This window comes from Budorcas taxicolor, chromosome 2, assembly GCF_023091745.1.
Source record: "Budorcas taxicolor isolate Tak-1 chromosome 2, Takin1.1, whole genome shotgun sequence".
In the NCBI taxonomy this organism is placed as follows: Eukaryota; Metazoa; Chordata; class Mammalia; order Artiodactyla; family Bovidae; genus Budorcas; species Budorcas taxicolor.
This window is the reverse complement of record NC_068911.1, coordinates 25,852,073-25,867,141: the sequence shown is the minus strand read 5'-3', so window position 1 is coordinate 25,867,141 and position 15,069 is coordinate 25,852,073. Positions and strand designations below refer to the sequence as shown.

General features: G+C 43.8%; 1 protein-coding gene across 1 annotated transcript in view; it reads left to right on the top strand.

Annotated features, from left to right (window-relative positions):
- TMC5 (transmembrane channel like 5) overlaps positions 1-15,069 on the top strand; it is a 54,597-nt gene that overhangs the window by 31,203 nt on the left and 8,325 nt on the right. The window contains exons 11-16 of the mRNA XM_052635699.1: positions 2,325-2,403; positions 3,644-3,741; positions 5,297-5,392; positions 7,315-7,390; positions 7,569-7,702; positions 13,085-13,258. Of these exons, the coding sequence (XP_052491659.1) occupies positions 2,325-2,403; positions 3,644-3,741; positions 5,297-5,392; positions 7,315-7,390; positions 7,569-7,702; positions 13,085-13,258 (657 nt within the window). The remainder of the gene's footprint in view (positions 1-2,324; positions 2,404-3,643; positions 3,742-5,296; positions 5,393-7,314; positions 7,391-7,568; positions 7,703-13,084; positions 13,259-15,069) is intronic.

The following is a 15,069-nucleotide window of genomic DNA, read 5'->3' as shown; positions in this document are numbered from 1 at the left end:
GAAACACTTTACTTACGAGATTACTGCTTTATTATAAAAAGCTATAACTCAAGAACAGCCAGGTAGAAGAGATGTGTAGGGCAAAGTCTATGGAATGCAGAGCTTCCTCGCCTTTTCTGAGATTTTCAGTCTCCCAAATACCATCCTGTCACCAAGGTAGAAGCTCACCGAGCCCCCCTCCTTTTGAGTTTGTGTGGAGGCTTCATCACGTATGCATGGCTAATTAAATGGCCACTGGTTCTGTGTTGTACTTAGTAGCTCAGCTGTGTCTGACTCTTTGCAACCCCGTGGACTGTAGCCTATCAGGCTTCTCTGTCTATGGGGATTCTCCAGACAAGAATACTTGAGTGGGTTGCCCTGCCCTCCTCCAGGGGATCTTCCCAACCCAGGGATTGAACCCAGGTCTCCTGCATTGCAGGCAGATTCTTTACCCACTGAGCCATCAGAGAAGCCCAATAAATTCGATCTCCAGCCCCTCTCTCCTCTCTGGAGTCTGCAATAGGCATGCTGAGTTCAGATCCTCTAAATCACAGGATTGGTTCTCACGGCAACCAGCCCCTAACCTTAGTAGACCTAGGGGCTTCCCAACAGTCACATTAATATAACAAAAGACACTTTGATAGCTCGCCTTACTTAGGAAATTCCCAAGGTTTTAGGAGCTCAGTGCCAGAAAAGGACAAGACCAAATGCATATTTCTTATCATAAATGACAATATCACTGTATAGAAAGGCATTAATCCAGTAGATATTGAGAGTCTATTATAGGCGAGGCACTGGGCAAGAGATTTGGGATCTAGTGTTGAAAAAGGCAAATCCTGTCTCTTCCTTCACTGTGTTGTTTTGTCTAATGGTTGGTTCTCAACCTTTAACCTGCCCCAGAATTGCCTGGAGGGAGTGCTGGGCCCTATACCAGAGTGTCTGATTCAGAAGATCTGGGAGAGGGCCAGAAACTTTGCCTTTCTAACAAGATTACAGATGCTACTGCTGGTCTGCGGACCATACTTTGAAAATGACTGGTGTAGTGGTACATGGTTCTTGGCACATCAATGTTGAAGACCTCTTAAAACCAGCAGTTATTGATTTCGGCAAAGTGACTAGGTTTAAGAACTCAGGCTGTTAAATCAGGTGGTCCTTGTTTTCAACCTTTGTCACGCCCCTAAGCAATCCGTGTGATCTTGTACAAGTTATTTCATCTCTCTGTGGTTCAGTTTCCTCATCAGTAAGATAGGCATAAAATACTATCTACCTGATGGTAGAATGATTAAGAGGGGTGATTCGAAAAAATGTGTAGCATGTTTACTGTCCCTGGTGGCACCTGATGAATAGTATGTATGTGTACTACTACTACAGTGAGAAGTGAAATCAGATAGTTTGGATATGCCCTAAAGAGAGTGTCGGAGAAGCTGATGGCACCCCACTCCAGTACTCTTGCCTGGAAAATCTCATGGATGGAGGAGCCTGGTAGGCTGCAGTCCATGGGGTTGCTAAGAGTCAGACATGACTGAGCGACTTCCCTTTCACTTTTCACTTTCATCCATTGGAGAAGGAAAAGGCAACCCACTCCAGTGTTCTTGCCTGGAGAATCCCAGGAACGGGGGAGCTTGTTGGGCTGCCGTCTATGGGGTCGCACAGAGTCAGACACGACTGAAGCAACTTAGCAGCAAAAGAGAGTGTATCAGTCAGAATAAATGAGGTTAAACTGTGGTAACAAACATCCCTGCAACCTCCCCCCCTGACCCCCACTCCAAACTCACAGTGGTTTAGAACACAAGTATTTATTTCTTGTTCATGTTGCACGCCCTTGTGGATTGGCAGGGAAATTCTGCTTATGTTAGTCACTCAGGGATTCAGACTGATTGTCCTTCCAGAGGGAAGATGGTGAGTCTCACTGGCATTTAAATATTCTAGTCTAGAAGTGACACAAGGTGATGCACATTGTTTACGCTTGCAGCTTATTTGCCAGAACTAGCCACATGTGCTGCCCCCCTACCAACCACAGGGGGCTTCCCTGGTGGCTCAGAGAGTAAAGAATCTGCCTGCAACATGGGAGACCTGGGTTCAATCCCCGGGTCGGGAAGATACCCTGGAGGAGAAAATGGCAACCCATTCCAGTGTTCTTGCCTGGAGAATCCCCATGGACAGAGGAGCCTGGCGGGCTGCAGTTCACGGGGTCGCAAAGAGTTGGGCACAGCCGAGCAACTAAAAGCGCATGACCACAGGGGGCAGGAATTTCCATCCTACCATGTGCCCCAAATGAAATATTAGCAAACATCTCCCATGACTGCCATGGAAGTAACGATAGTGGTTTTCTCTTCATTTTTTAGAAATATCTTTCTGAAAATATCAATCATTGGAATTTTGTGTTACTATTGGCTCAACATTGTGGCCCTGGATAGTGAAGAGGTAAGATTCCTATGCCGTTTTGCTTTGAGCTTGGCTTTGACCATCAGGGAGGAAGCGAGTTTCTCAACAGTTTCTGCCTGTATTAGAGTAGATACCATGTTATTTTTCCCATCCATCTATCCATCTACATATCCATCTATTCACCTATCCATCTATCCATCCATTCACCTTTCCACCCTTCTGTCCATCCTTGGGCTTCCTACAGAAGTAACTGACTTCAAAAACTGACCATTTCAACCTTTCTGTTTATGCCAATCTGCTAAGCCTCTAGGCCACTTTCATAATCAAGAAGATATAAATTATTTTAAAATTCTTGAAAGACACCAAACTATAGAAACAGGAAGCTCAAAGAACACTGAGCAAGAAAACACCCAAAGAAAGAAGTAAATTAAATTAAAAATTAAAAAAAAACTCCAACTTGGCACATCAGATAGCATTACAGAAAACTAAAAACAAAGAGTAAGCCTTAAAATAAACTAGACTATTTTTTAAAACTTTACCTATAGCGGATAAAGACTAGGAAAATGCAGGGGGTTACTTTTCATAGTACTCAAAAATTATTTTTTGAGAGTCTAGTGTCAATTCTTAAGTGTTGAAATAAAAAATACACCAACCAAGATTTCCATATTTGGTCAAATTATCCCTCAAAAGTGAAAGAAAAATAAAGACCTTCACAGAAAAACAAATACTGTGGGAAATCATTTCCAGCAGACCTTTCACACAAGAAAGGTTTAAAGAAGTCCTTTAGGCAGAGAAAAAATGATATAAATCAGAAGCTTCAATATAAAGAAAAGAAACATGTCAGAGAAAGTATACATAAAAGTAAAATAAACTTAAAAAAATTTTTTAAGATATTGATTTTTCACAAGGTTAATAAGCAAAAGGAATGGAGGCATTATTAGCCATTGACATCTGCTCTTCTTGGCTAAAAAACAGGATCTAGAAGGCATAGGACAAAGATGAAAAGTGTTAAAGGGGAGAGGTAGTGAGACAGGAAAGTCTGGGTACATGAGGAGGGCAAGCCTTAATGGAGGAAGAAGGCACACAGAAAGAAAATAAACACTCAAAAATAAACTCAGCCTAGAGATGCATTTCTGATGAGAGTGGGTCTGCTTTTCTGGGCACTCCAAGGCTCGATCAAACTAAGCTGCCAGCTCCATTCTTATGAGACCAGCGGGGCAGGGGCAGATGGCAACAGCCTCCTCCCACATCCCAACTCTTGTTTGCCTTTGCTTTCCAGTGTTGGGAAACCCTCATTGGCCAAGAAATCTACCGGCTCCTTCTGATGGATTTTGTGTTCTCTTTAGCTGATTCCTTCCTGGGGGAGTTCCTGAGAAGGTAAATATTTGTCTGTCTTGAGTAATTAGTACCTGCTGCTGTAACCAGAGCCGTAGCATTGGCTGAGCAGGAAGTATGGGTCCCTTCTGTACTCTAAGTGTACATTGTCCTAAGTCTGCCTATTGTCCTTAGGAATATTGTTTTCTTCTGAATTAACTGGAATTTCACCTTGACAGTTCTGTTGTCAAAGTTCATTTAGTTCAGTTGGCCCTTTATAACCACTGACTCTATGGACATGAATCTGAGTGAACTCCGGGAGTTAGTGATAGACAGGGAGGCCTGGCGTGCTGCGATTCATGGGGTCGCAAAGAGTCGGACACGACTGAGCGACTGAACTGAACTGAACTGAAACCTCCTGAGAAAGAAAGTTCTACAAATGAGACACAGAAACTGAGTTGTTTGAAATTGTATCCACCATAGATCATTTTAATCTTCTAGTGTATGTATCTTCTTCCAGATTTTCTGTGCACGTCCTGCTTTGTGTGTGTGTGTATGTGTGCGTGCTAAATTGCAAAACTGCTATGGAGTTTGTGTAGTGAGAATGCCTTGTCATCTTTCCATGTTTGTACCTATAGATGTATCTCACTGTTTTTATTGAATTTAATTAATGCACTAATTTTTAATTTAGATCCCAAGTGTGCAGGATTGGGGCAATATCATCGTTGGCCCATGTATGGTCTTCTTTTATTTATTTACTTGTGTATTTTATAATAATATTATGAGCATCTCATTCTTAATAGACATTTACTTATTTCACAAGCTGCCTTAGTAATAAGATGGCATGACGTAATGCTGATTCCTTCCTCAGTGGGTTGAATGCCAAATTTCCTCACTCAGTCTACCCTAACTCACTTCTAGTTCAGCCTCTGTCAGAGGCTGGACATAAAGGTGAGAAAGTATTTGTTGTTGTTATTTTGTTTGTTTGTCTTTTATAGCAGCTTTTTTTTTTGGCAATTCTTCTGTATGAAAAAAAATCAAAATGGTCTCAACTTTCTTCAGAATAAGTGGGGACCTAGGTTTCCTCCTTGTGGATTTAGAAAACAGGGAAACACCATTAACTCAATAGCAGTAACTGAAAGTTGAGAATTTTTCAGTTTATTTGGGTTGAGAGGTGCTGAGTTTAAATATAGATTTAAACTATATTAAAATAAAGGTTTAAAAGAAAGATTTAAAAGCAAAAAGTGGTATAAAGAAGATAATAGGTGGGGGAAACTTAAATAATCTCATTTAAATAATACCTATTTTAGTAAACCTATTAATAATTAGTTATCTGTTTAAGTAGCAGGTAGGATAATTTAAATAATGTTCTCTAGAAATTTTTGAACCACTTTAGCAGTATCTCCATTTGAATCCTTTGTGTTAATTACATTTTCCCTTGATTCCCTCAATTATTTCTTTTAAAACATGCTCCTACTTGGGATTTTTCGAAAATTTGCAAGGGTAGTCATAACTTTATTCCAAACTGGTGTAAGTTTGTCCTCCTTTGTTGATTGTGGGGAATCTTTTGAAGGAGGGAGTTCATGGTTTGTGTACTAACCTCATCATATTTTCACAGAATCATTGGGATGTGGCTGATCACAAGTATTGGCTTACAGGAGTTTGATATTGCCAGAAATGTGTTAGAACTCATTTATGCACAAACTCTGGTGTGGTAAGTTTTGAAATTTTTGGTTTGCTCAGTGGTTCCCACCTGACTGTGAACTTGGAGTTTTGGTGGCAATGCCCAGAATCTGTTGTTTTCAAAGCTGCACAGGTGATACCAAATTCAGCCAGTCTGAGGACCATGCATTCATGTCCCAGAGTATTCTCTTCCTTTATGAGGACTTCAGCCAAGAATCGACACAGAACAGGGACCCCAACCTGAAGGGCAACCTGGATAAACTTGGATTGTGGGGTTGGCTGTTCTACTCATTGAGGTCACTGAACTTCTCTGAGCCTCAGTCTCCTCATCTGTCAAATGCACATAATAAGAGCTGCCTTCAACTTAGTTGATGATTAAGTCAAGTGATATAAGAAATCTGCTCTGCAATCTCAAATAGGCTATACAACTGTAAAGCGCCTTATTTCCCAACTCTTTAAAGTTGCCCTGGGTGATTTGGTTATCTGCAAATAACTCAGTAATGTCAATGAATTTATTTTTGTAGGTGGTGAAGACTTTTTCTTTATGTAGTTTAGGTGGTGCTTTTGCTTACTGCCAGGACGCCGCTGGCAACTGGACAGTTTACAAAGTCCTTTTACCCGATGAACAGGATGCCACTGGGCAAGTTATATATAAACTCTTGCTAAACCTTCGTTTTCTAATCTGTTAATGGGGGAAATAGTAGCACCTACTTTATAGACTTTTGGTGAGGATTAAATGAGAAAATGCGTGCATTAAGTGCTTGGCGAGTAACTGACTTAGAAAGGTTTATAGGTAGGGATATCACACGACTGTTTCGTTATCCTTTTAAGGGCTCTTTTTTAAAATTTGTAGTACAAACACATAACCTAAAATTTACCATCTTAACCAGCCTTCCTATTTTGTGTGGCTTGTCTATCACTGGACTGTTTTTGACTTCATATTCTCTTTTATGTTGTTTGCTTTTTGTAAACTTAAATACATTTTAATGAGTCTTTATTTTATCATCATCAATGGAAAATCATATCATTTGACTTTAAATTGCAAGTCATTTGAAAAATAAGATCAAACCCATCATAAAAAGTACAATTCTAGCTAGATGCTGCTATCAAGGCTCTCAGTCTAAAGACTACCTGTTTTGTTTTGTTTTTTCTTTTTAAGGAGGTTGGCAAATGTTAGGACTTAAAGACACCAGCACCCAAACTGATATTTTCTTCCTTTGGCCTCAGCAGCATTGGGGAGAATTAAAGAGGGAGGGGCCTTCTCATTTGTAATAATGCAGTTTAATGCCTGTCCTGGCAGGATGTCAGGCCTTCTCGAATGCCAGATGAGGACGCGGAGTTCACGTCCCGCATTTGGGACACCTGGGTGAGGGCTGCCCGGAGGCCATCTGGTGGTTTAACTAATGGCCGTGTGGGTAACGTTCTCTGCAGAATCTCTTTCCTGAACTGTGGATTCTGGATATGATGGGGATTTGCCAGGTTTACCATACTGGAAGCAGTCCCCCTCTGTATGAGTTTTCTAGCACTTTGATAATAAAGTACCACAGGTACTTTAAATTCTGGCTATTTATTAAACAATAAACCGCACAAATTTATTTTCTCACAATTCCGGAGGCTTGAAATCCCAGATCAAGGTGTTGGCAGGGCTGACTTCGCCTGAGGCCTCCATGCTTGGCCTGTAGATGGCGCCTTCACCCTGGACCCTCACATGTCTCTTCCCTCTGTGTGTCCGTTAGGCCCCACACGAGGTGAGTGACCTCATTTTACCTTAATTGTCTCTTTCAAGCTCCTATCTCCAAACACATTCTGAGGTATTGGGGTTACGACTTCAACAAATGAGTTTGGAGGGACACAATGCAGCCCGTCACACCCTTCCCCTTCCCCCCACACCCGTCATTAACCCGTTCCCTGTGCCTTCCCTGACCTCTGATGCTCATCCCCACTCTCTCATAGGATTGGAACCTTCTTCTGTCCTCTGCTGCCCTTTATCCAAATGATTACTCTTTTCATCATGTTTTACGTCAAAAATGTGAGTCAGTCTGAAGTTGGAACCAATTGGCTTTGCAGTCCCATATGACCCAGTGGTGGTTGGAATTGGGTTGGTGGGGGGGTGCTGGGAAGGGTATCAGGGAACTGGTGTCTAGCTGGGGTCCCCTTGGCCTGCTCCTCTGGCTGCACAAGGGAGGTGACTGCATCTCTTTCTTCAGATCAGCCTGATGATGAATTTCCAGCCTCCGAGCAAAGCATGGCGGGCCTCGCAGATGATGACTTTCTTCATCTTTCTGCTTTTCTTCCCATCCTTCACTGGGGTCCTGTGCACCTTGGCCATCACCATCTGGAGGTAGGAGATGGCAGCCTTGGAGGAGCGGGTGTTTTAAAATGTAGGTTTTATCATTCTTCATGTATAGTGAGACCAACGGATCAGAAGACGACTGCCACTGAAAAAATAATTGGTCAAGAAGCAACAGTTAGAACCAGACATGGGACAACGAACTGGTTCAAAATTGGGAAAGGAGTCCATCAAGGCTGTATATTGTCACCTTGCTTATTTAAGTTACATGCAAAGTATATCACGTGAAATGCCGGACTGGAAGAATCACAAGCTGGAATCCTAGCCATCTTATTTAAAAGTGTATAGTTCAGTAGAGTTAAGTATGTTCACATTGTTTAGCAACAGATTTCTGGAACTTCTTCATCTTGTGAAATTGAAAGTCTATGCCTGTCAAACTGTAATTTTACCTCTCCCCTCCTCTGTCCTCCCAGCACTTTCTATTTTGTTTCTATGATTTGGACTATTTTAGATATTTCATGCAGAGTACATCATGAGAAACACTGGACTGGATGAAGCACAAGCTGGAATGAAGATTGCCAGGAGAAATATCAATAACTTCAGATAGGCATATAACACTACCTTTATGGCAGAAAGAGAAGAACTAAAGAGCCTCTTGATGGAAATGAAAGAGGAGAGTGAAAAAGTTGGCTTAAAATTCAATTCAGAAAACTAAGATCATGGCATCTGGTCCCATCACTTCATGTCAAATAGATGGGGAAACAATGAAAACAGTGACAGACTTTATTTTCTGGGCTCCAAAATCACTGCAGACGGTAACTGCAGCCATGAAATTAGAAGACAGTTGCTCCTTGGAAGAAAAGCTATGACCAACCTAGATAGCATATTAAAAAGCGGAGATATCACTTTGTGACAAAAGTCCACATAGTCAAAGTTGTGATTTTTCCAGTAGTCATGTATGGATGTGGGAGTTGGACCATAAAGAAGGCTGAACACTGAAGAATTGATGATTTTGAACTGTGGTGCTGGAGAAGACTCTTGGGAGTCCCTTGGACAGCCTCTCTCTTTCTGCTATTAGGGTGGTATCATCTGCATACCAAGTTCCCTTGGTAGCTAACAGATGCTATGACCTAGGGATTAATACATCCGAGTTTGGTCACCACCTAACACGTGCCCAGTCTTGACTGGCACAGCCCCCTCAATTCCTCCAGGTGGTGCAGATTCCCAGCTGGAAAAATCCAGGTCTCCACACAGAGAACAGAACGTCCTCTAATGAACTGAAAGGTCTGTCTTGTCAGGCTTCTTCTTACCCCTCCAACCTCACTTTCACTTTCTTGATGAGAGTTATAACCAGCCTCAGTTCAGTCCAGTTCAGTTGTTCAGTCGTGTCCAACTCTTTGCGACCCCACGGACTACAGGACATGAGGCTTCCCTGTCCATCACCAACTTTCAGGGCTTCCTCAAACTCATGTCCATCAGGCCGGTGATGCCATCCAACCATTTCATCCTCTGTCATCCTTTTCTCCTCCTGCCTTCAATCTTTCCCAGCATCGAGGTCTTTACCAATGAGTCAGGTTCTTCCCATCAGGTGGCCAAAGTATTGGAGTTTCAGCTTCAACATCAGTCCTTCCAATGAATATTCAGGACTGATTTCCTTTAGGATTGACTGGTTTGATCTCCTTGCTGTCCAAGGGACTCTCAAGAGTCTTCTCCAACACCACAGTTCAAAAGCATCAATTTTTCAGTGTTCAGCTTTCTTTATAGTCCAGCTCTTACATTCATACGTGACTACTGGAAAACCCATAGCTTTGACTAGACGGACCTTTGTTGGTAAAGTAATGTCTCTGCTTTTTAATATGCTGTCTAGTTTTGTCATAGCTTTTCTTCCAAGGAGCAAGCGTCTTTTAATTTCATGGCTACAGTCACCATCTGCAGTGATTATGGAGTCCCCCCCCCCCCCAAAATTAAGTTTCTCACTGTTTCCATTGTTTAGGCAGCAAACAATGAGTCCCTTGGACTGGAAGGAGATCAAACCAGTCAATCCTAAAGGAAATCAGTCCTGAATATTCACTGGAAGGACTGATGCTGAAGCTGAATCTCCAATGCTTTGGCCACCTGATGCGAAGAACTGACTCATTGGTAAAGACCTTGATGCTGGGAAAGATTGAAGGCAGGAGGAGAAGGGGACGACAGAGGATGAGATTGTTGGATGGCATTACTGACCCAATGGACATGAGTATGAGCAAGCTCTGGGAGTTGGTGAAGGACAGGGAAGCCTGGTGTGCTGCAGGCCATGGGGTTGCAAAGAGTCAGACATGACTGAGTGACCAAACTGACTGACTGGACAGTAAAGAGTCAAACCAGTCAATCCTAAAGGAAATCAACTCTGAATATTCACTGGAAGGACTGATGCTTAAGCAGAAGCTCCAACATTTTGGCCACCTGATGTGAAGAGCCAACTCATGGGAAAAGACCCTGTTGCTGAGAAAGATTGAAGGCAGGAGGAGAAAGGGACAACAGAGGATGAGATGGTTAGACGGCATCACTGACTCAATGGACATGAGTTTGAGGAAACTCCAGGAGATAATGAAGGACAGGGAAGCCTGGCGTGCTGCAGTCCACGGGGTTGCAAAGAATCAGATGTGGCTGAGCCACTGAACAACAGCAACAATAAATACAGACCCCAAAGGGAGGGGATCTGTCCCACCCTGGGGGCCACGTTGGGAGGAGGCACCGGCATCTGTCAGAGGCAGGGAGAGAGAGAGTAGTAAATCTGGGCAGAAGTCTTTACTGTGGTTTCAGTGGGAGGAGAAGGCAAGGCAGGGTCAGCAGGCTTAGGAGAGGCAAATGTGAATAATCTCACTGGGCTCTGGGGTGGAGGGGCCATCTGGGGTTGTCTGGTACCTGGCGCTGGGGTGGTGAGAGCAGAGGAACAATGGCCCAGAGTGTGAGCGCTTGAGGGAGGAGGTGGGGTGGGATGTGGGCTCTGGACTCATTGGTTTGCATATGAAAGACGTGCTTTGTAGGCTAGCCCTGGGAAAGGCAGTCTCTCTAGCATCAGTAAGGCCCCAGATGTTACAGATCAGAAAATGCTTTATTCAGTGTTTAGCCCAAGATCCCTCGGTAACCAACAGATGCTATCACCAAGGGAGGAATACATCTGAGTTTGGTCACCACCTGTCAGGTGCCCCGTCTTGACTGGCACAGACCCCTCACTTCCTCCAGGTCCTGCAGGGTCCCAGCTGGGGAGAAGCCTGGTCTCCACACAGAGAACAGAACTTCCTCTAATGAACTGAAAGGCCCCGTCTGGTCAGGCTCCCTCTTACCCCTGCAACCTCACTTCCCATGGCTCCATCCGTCCCCAGCCTCTCAGTCTGTTCAGAGTCATCTGTTTGAAGCGTTCTACCTGCTCCCTTTGCTTGACCTTCTCTCCTCTCTCAGCTCGAAAGTCCTGTTGAAGATCTGCCCTTCATGACCATCCCCATCTTCTGTGCATTCCCTTTTCCTTCCTTTTTCTCTCAGGGCAGTTTCCTTTCTTCATTTCCTAGTTCACGCCAGAAATGCCTTTGAATCTTTGTTTAATTGTACCCTCACTGCTTGACCATCTTTCCCATTAGAACCTGGGAGGGCAGGTATCATGTCTGTTCTGTTTACTGTGGGCTCGCCAGGGCCTGGTATCTAGCACAGTGCCTGCTACTGATCTCGAGGAGACAGCAGTGAGTGGTGGCTTGAAGCAGGATTGTATTTCCCTGCTCAGGAATTGAACCTGGATAGCCTGGGTGAAAAGCGGGAATCTTAGCTGTTAGACCAGCAAGGGCTAGAGGCTAGAAGCAAAATTTCCCTGGCTCTTGCCATGCTTGAAAGCAAGAATGTTGTAAGGAGGCAAAAACTGTAAAAATAGTTTTTTTCTACCAAAAAAAAAACTGTACAAAATTTATTATTAGAGATGCAGTACAGTAAGTGGGAGAGCACACAGAGAAACAATTTTTTTTTAATTTAAGACAAAGCCAAGGCAGAGATACACACATGGAGAGAAAGAATGTGAGCTTCTTCCAGTAAAGAGGAAGTGAAATCATTTATCTAGGGCATTTTTCCTGGGTCTTTGTTTACCTTTGGCCAATTATCTTGATTTTCCACACCTTACCTGCCCTGGGAACTTTCTCCAACATGTGTGCGCACCTTTTAGCCAAGATGGATTCTAGCACAGAGGCCTGTGGGAGGCTTGGCATCACCTATTATGGGGTGGTGCCCCCTCCTTTTTAACCCCAAGGCGCCTTCTGCAGAGGAGGTCTCCTTGACCTTAAGAATGAGAAAATGTGGTCTCTTTATCTTTTATCTGGGCAAGACTGAGCGCCCCTCTACCTCTGCCATTGCGTATGTGCTAAGTCACTTCAGTCGTGTCTGACTCTTTTGGGATCCCATGGGTTGTAGCCCGCCAGGCTCCTCTGTCCATGGGGATTCTCCAGGTAAGAGTACTGGAGTTGGGTTGCCATTTTCTTTTCCAGCCCTGACCATTATTGTTCTCTTAAAGTGTCCACTGGAGACAAAGCCAGCTTTTTACCCTGTTCCTGTGGTTATTTCTATCTGGATGTGTAAACAGAAGGCTGAGTGTAAATGTCTCACCTGGAGCCCATCTATGTCTTGCCTCGAGAAATATAAACAGGAGGCTAGTTGTAAATGTCTAGCCTGGAGCCCATCTATCTCCTGCCTCAGTTACAAGTTCAGTGGGCCTTTGTCAAATGAATGAGCAAATGAATGCACAAGGGAGTTGACTTTTTAGAATACTTGTAGAACTTGAACTTGGCAGCTTCAGGGCAGGCTCTTCTGTTGTGTGATGTTCTCAGTTGTCTCACCGGGTTGGCTCTTTTCTCTCTTCCTAACCAGTTCTTGGTGCCCTCTAGTTTCTGCTTGTTCACAACTGACTTCATGTGGCCATTATTACAGCTCTAGCTTCCCTAGTGTTCTTGCCTGGAGAATCCCAGGGATGGGGGAGGCTGGTGGGCTGCCGTCTATGGGGTCACACAGAGTTGGACATGACTGAAGCGACTTAGCAGCAGCAGGAGCAGCTTCCGTAGATTACAGCCTCCCCTCTTCATATTTCCTAGTTCAAGTTCCTAAGGAAGAGAGTCCTATAGCCCCAGTTCATTTCTTTGTGCCAGGACATGGCTGAGGTCACAGCCTGGTCTTTGGATTGGTGACGGTTGGATCAAGTGATAGTGCTGTCCAAAAGCTGGTCCTCAGAATACAGGTCATGAGTACAAAACACACCAGCCGGGCCTGTGAGCGAGAGGGTTTCCTTTGGAAGGGGATGTGGATGGAGCAGGCAGGGATCACTGGTTCCAGGTTAAGAGCCCAGAAAGGACTGGGCTAGTCTAGAAAAACTATACCTGAGTCTGGTGCTAGAGATGTTTCCCTGTCCCTTGCTTTTATCAGATTGAAACCTTCAGCTGATTGTGGTCCATTTCGAGGTCTGACCTTCTTCATTGAGTCCATCTACAGCTGGATCAACACCCTGAATAACATGTCCAGCTACCTGTGGGTTGTTTGGATCTACCAGAACCTCATCGGGAGCGTGCACTTCTTCTTCATCCTCACCCTCATTGTCTTGTAAGTGGGGTTCTTCCGAAGACTAGAGCAGGAAACACCCCATCAACTCAGCATGCAGGCGGCTAGGCTTGGGAGGGGCGGGTGTTTGGTGGGAAGGTGAAGACTGCAGTGTGGCTCCATGTTCTGCATCATCCCAACTCTGTCCTTGAATTTTTCTAGAAGTTATTTAACATCTTGTCCTTTTGGGGGGTCTGTTTTATGAAGAAAGGAACACCTGCTCTGCTCCTTCTTAAGAATTAACATGAAAACAAAAAGAAAAAACCTGGGTGTGAGAATGCTTAGGCAAATTACTGTGTGATTCTTTCTGAAGTTGTGACTATCTTAAAGTGGATTGGGTGTTATTGATATATGGGTTAGTGTACTTTCATTTTCAAACTTTAAAATGATTTCTAACTTCTTATGAAAAAGTGGAAGATCTGCCAAGACTGGACTCCTTTTCCTGCAGGAACCGTTGGTCTGCTGACGGCTGCTCCTCTTTAGAAGCCAAATTCTGATGGCTGAGCTTGTCCATCCTCACACAGAGACACAACTCAACAGCATAGACTAGTGGAGCCAGCTGATGCCAATTGTTGAGTGACCCACCCCCCTGCCTGGATTTTACAGGCGGAAGTGATGACTTGCAGAGACAGGGATAGTTCCCAGGCTGTAGAGCCTATTTATTGTAGAGGAGGCTGGAACCTGGGTCTCCTAGCTGTTGGTCATGCTCTCCCTCCCAACATTGGTTTGCCTTTGGCCTCCTTACTTAAAACTGGACGTTCTTCTCTCTTGCTCTTCCAAACTTCTAATTCCCTGGGGAGCTTGTGAGAAATGCAAACTCTCAGACCCTACCCTGACCTATAGCATCTCATTTAAACAAAATCCCAGGAAGTCTGTATCACACGGAAGTTTGAAAAGCACTGTCCATATTCCCAAATTCTGGCTACACATTAGAATCATATACACTGAAAAAATACTGCTCGGGAGTTCCCTGGTGGCCTAGCTGTATGGTTTTTGAGTTTTCACTGCTGTGCCAGGTCTGAGAACTGAAATCCCACAAGCCAAGTGGCCAAAATATAAATGAATAAAATAAGTTAAAAATACTGTTAAGGACTTCCCTGGTGGCCAAATGGTTGGGAATCTGCCTGCCAATTCAGGAGACACAGGTTTGATCCCTGGTCTGGAAAGATTCCAAATGCCTTGGGGCAACTTAGCCTGTGCACCACAACTACTGAAATCTGTACTCTGCAACAAGAGAAGCCATGGCAATGAGAAGCTCGTGCACCGCAACTAGAGAGAAAGCCTTTGTGCAGCAACCAAGACCTAACGCAGCCAAAAATAAATCAATGTGTTGTTGTTTGTTGTTGTTTGGTCCCTAAGTTGTATCTGACTCTTTTGTGACCCCAGGGATGGTAGCCCATCAGGCTTCTCTGTCCATGGGATTTCCCAGGCAAGAATACTGGAGTGGGTTGCAATTACCTTCCCCAGGGGGATTGTCTGGATCCAGGGTTTGAACCCATGTCTCCTGCTTGACCAGCGGATTCTTTACCACTGAGCCACCATGGAAGCCTCCAAATAAATAAATAAATAATAATAAAAATACTGTTAAATGTTTTCACCACAGAAAAAGAAATAATAATCACATGACATGAGGGAGTGTTAGCTAACACCATGGTGGTAATCATATTGCAATATATAAACGCATCAAATCAACACCTTAAGCTTACTCAATGTTATATGTCAATTCTGCCTCAATTTAAAAAAATTAATGTAAAACTAGATTGGGATAAAGTTTCCATAACTATATGAATTAACTAAAACTCTTTGAATTACAC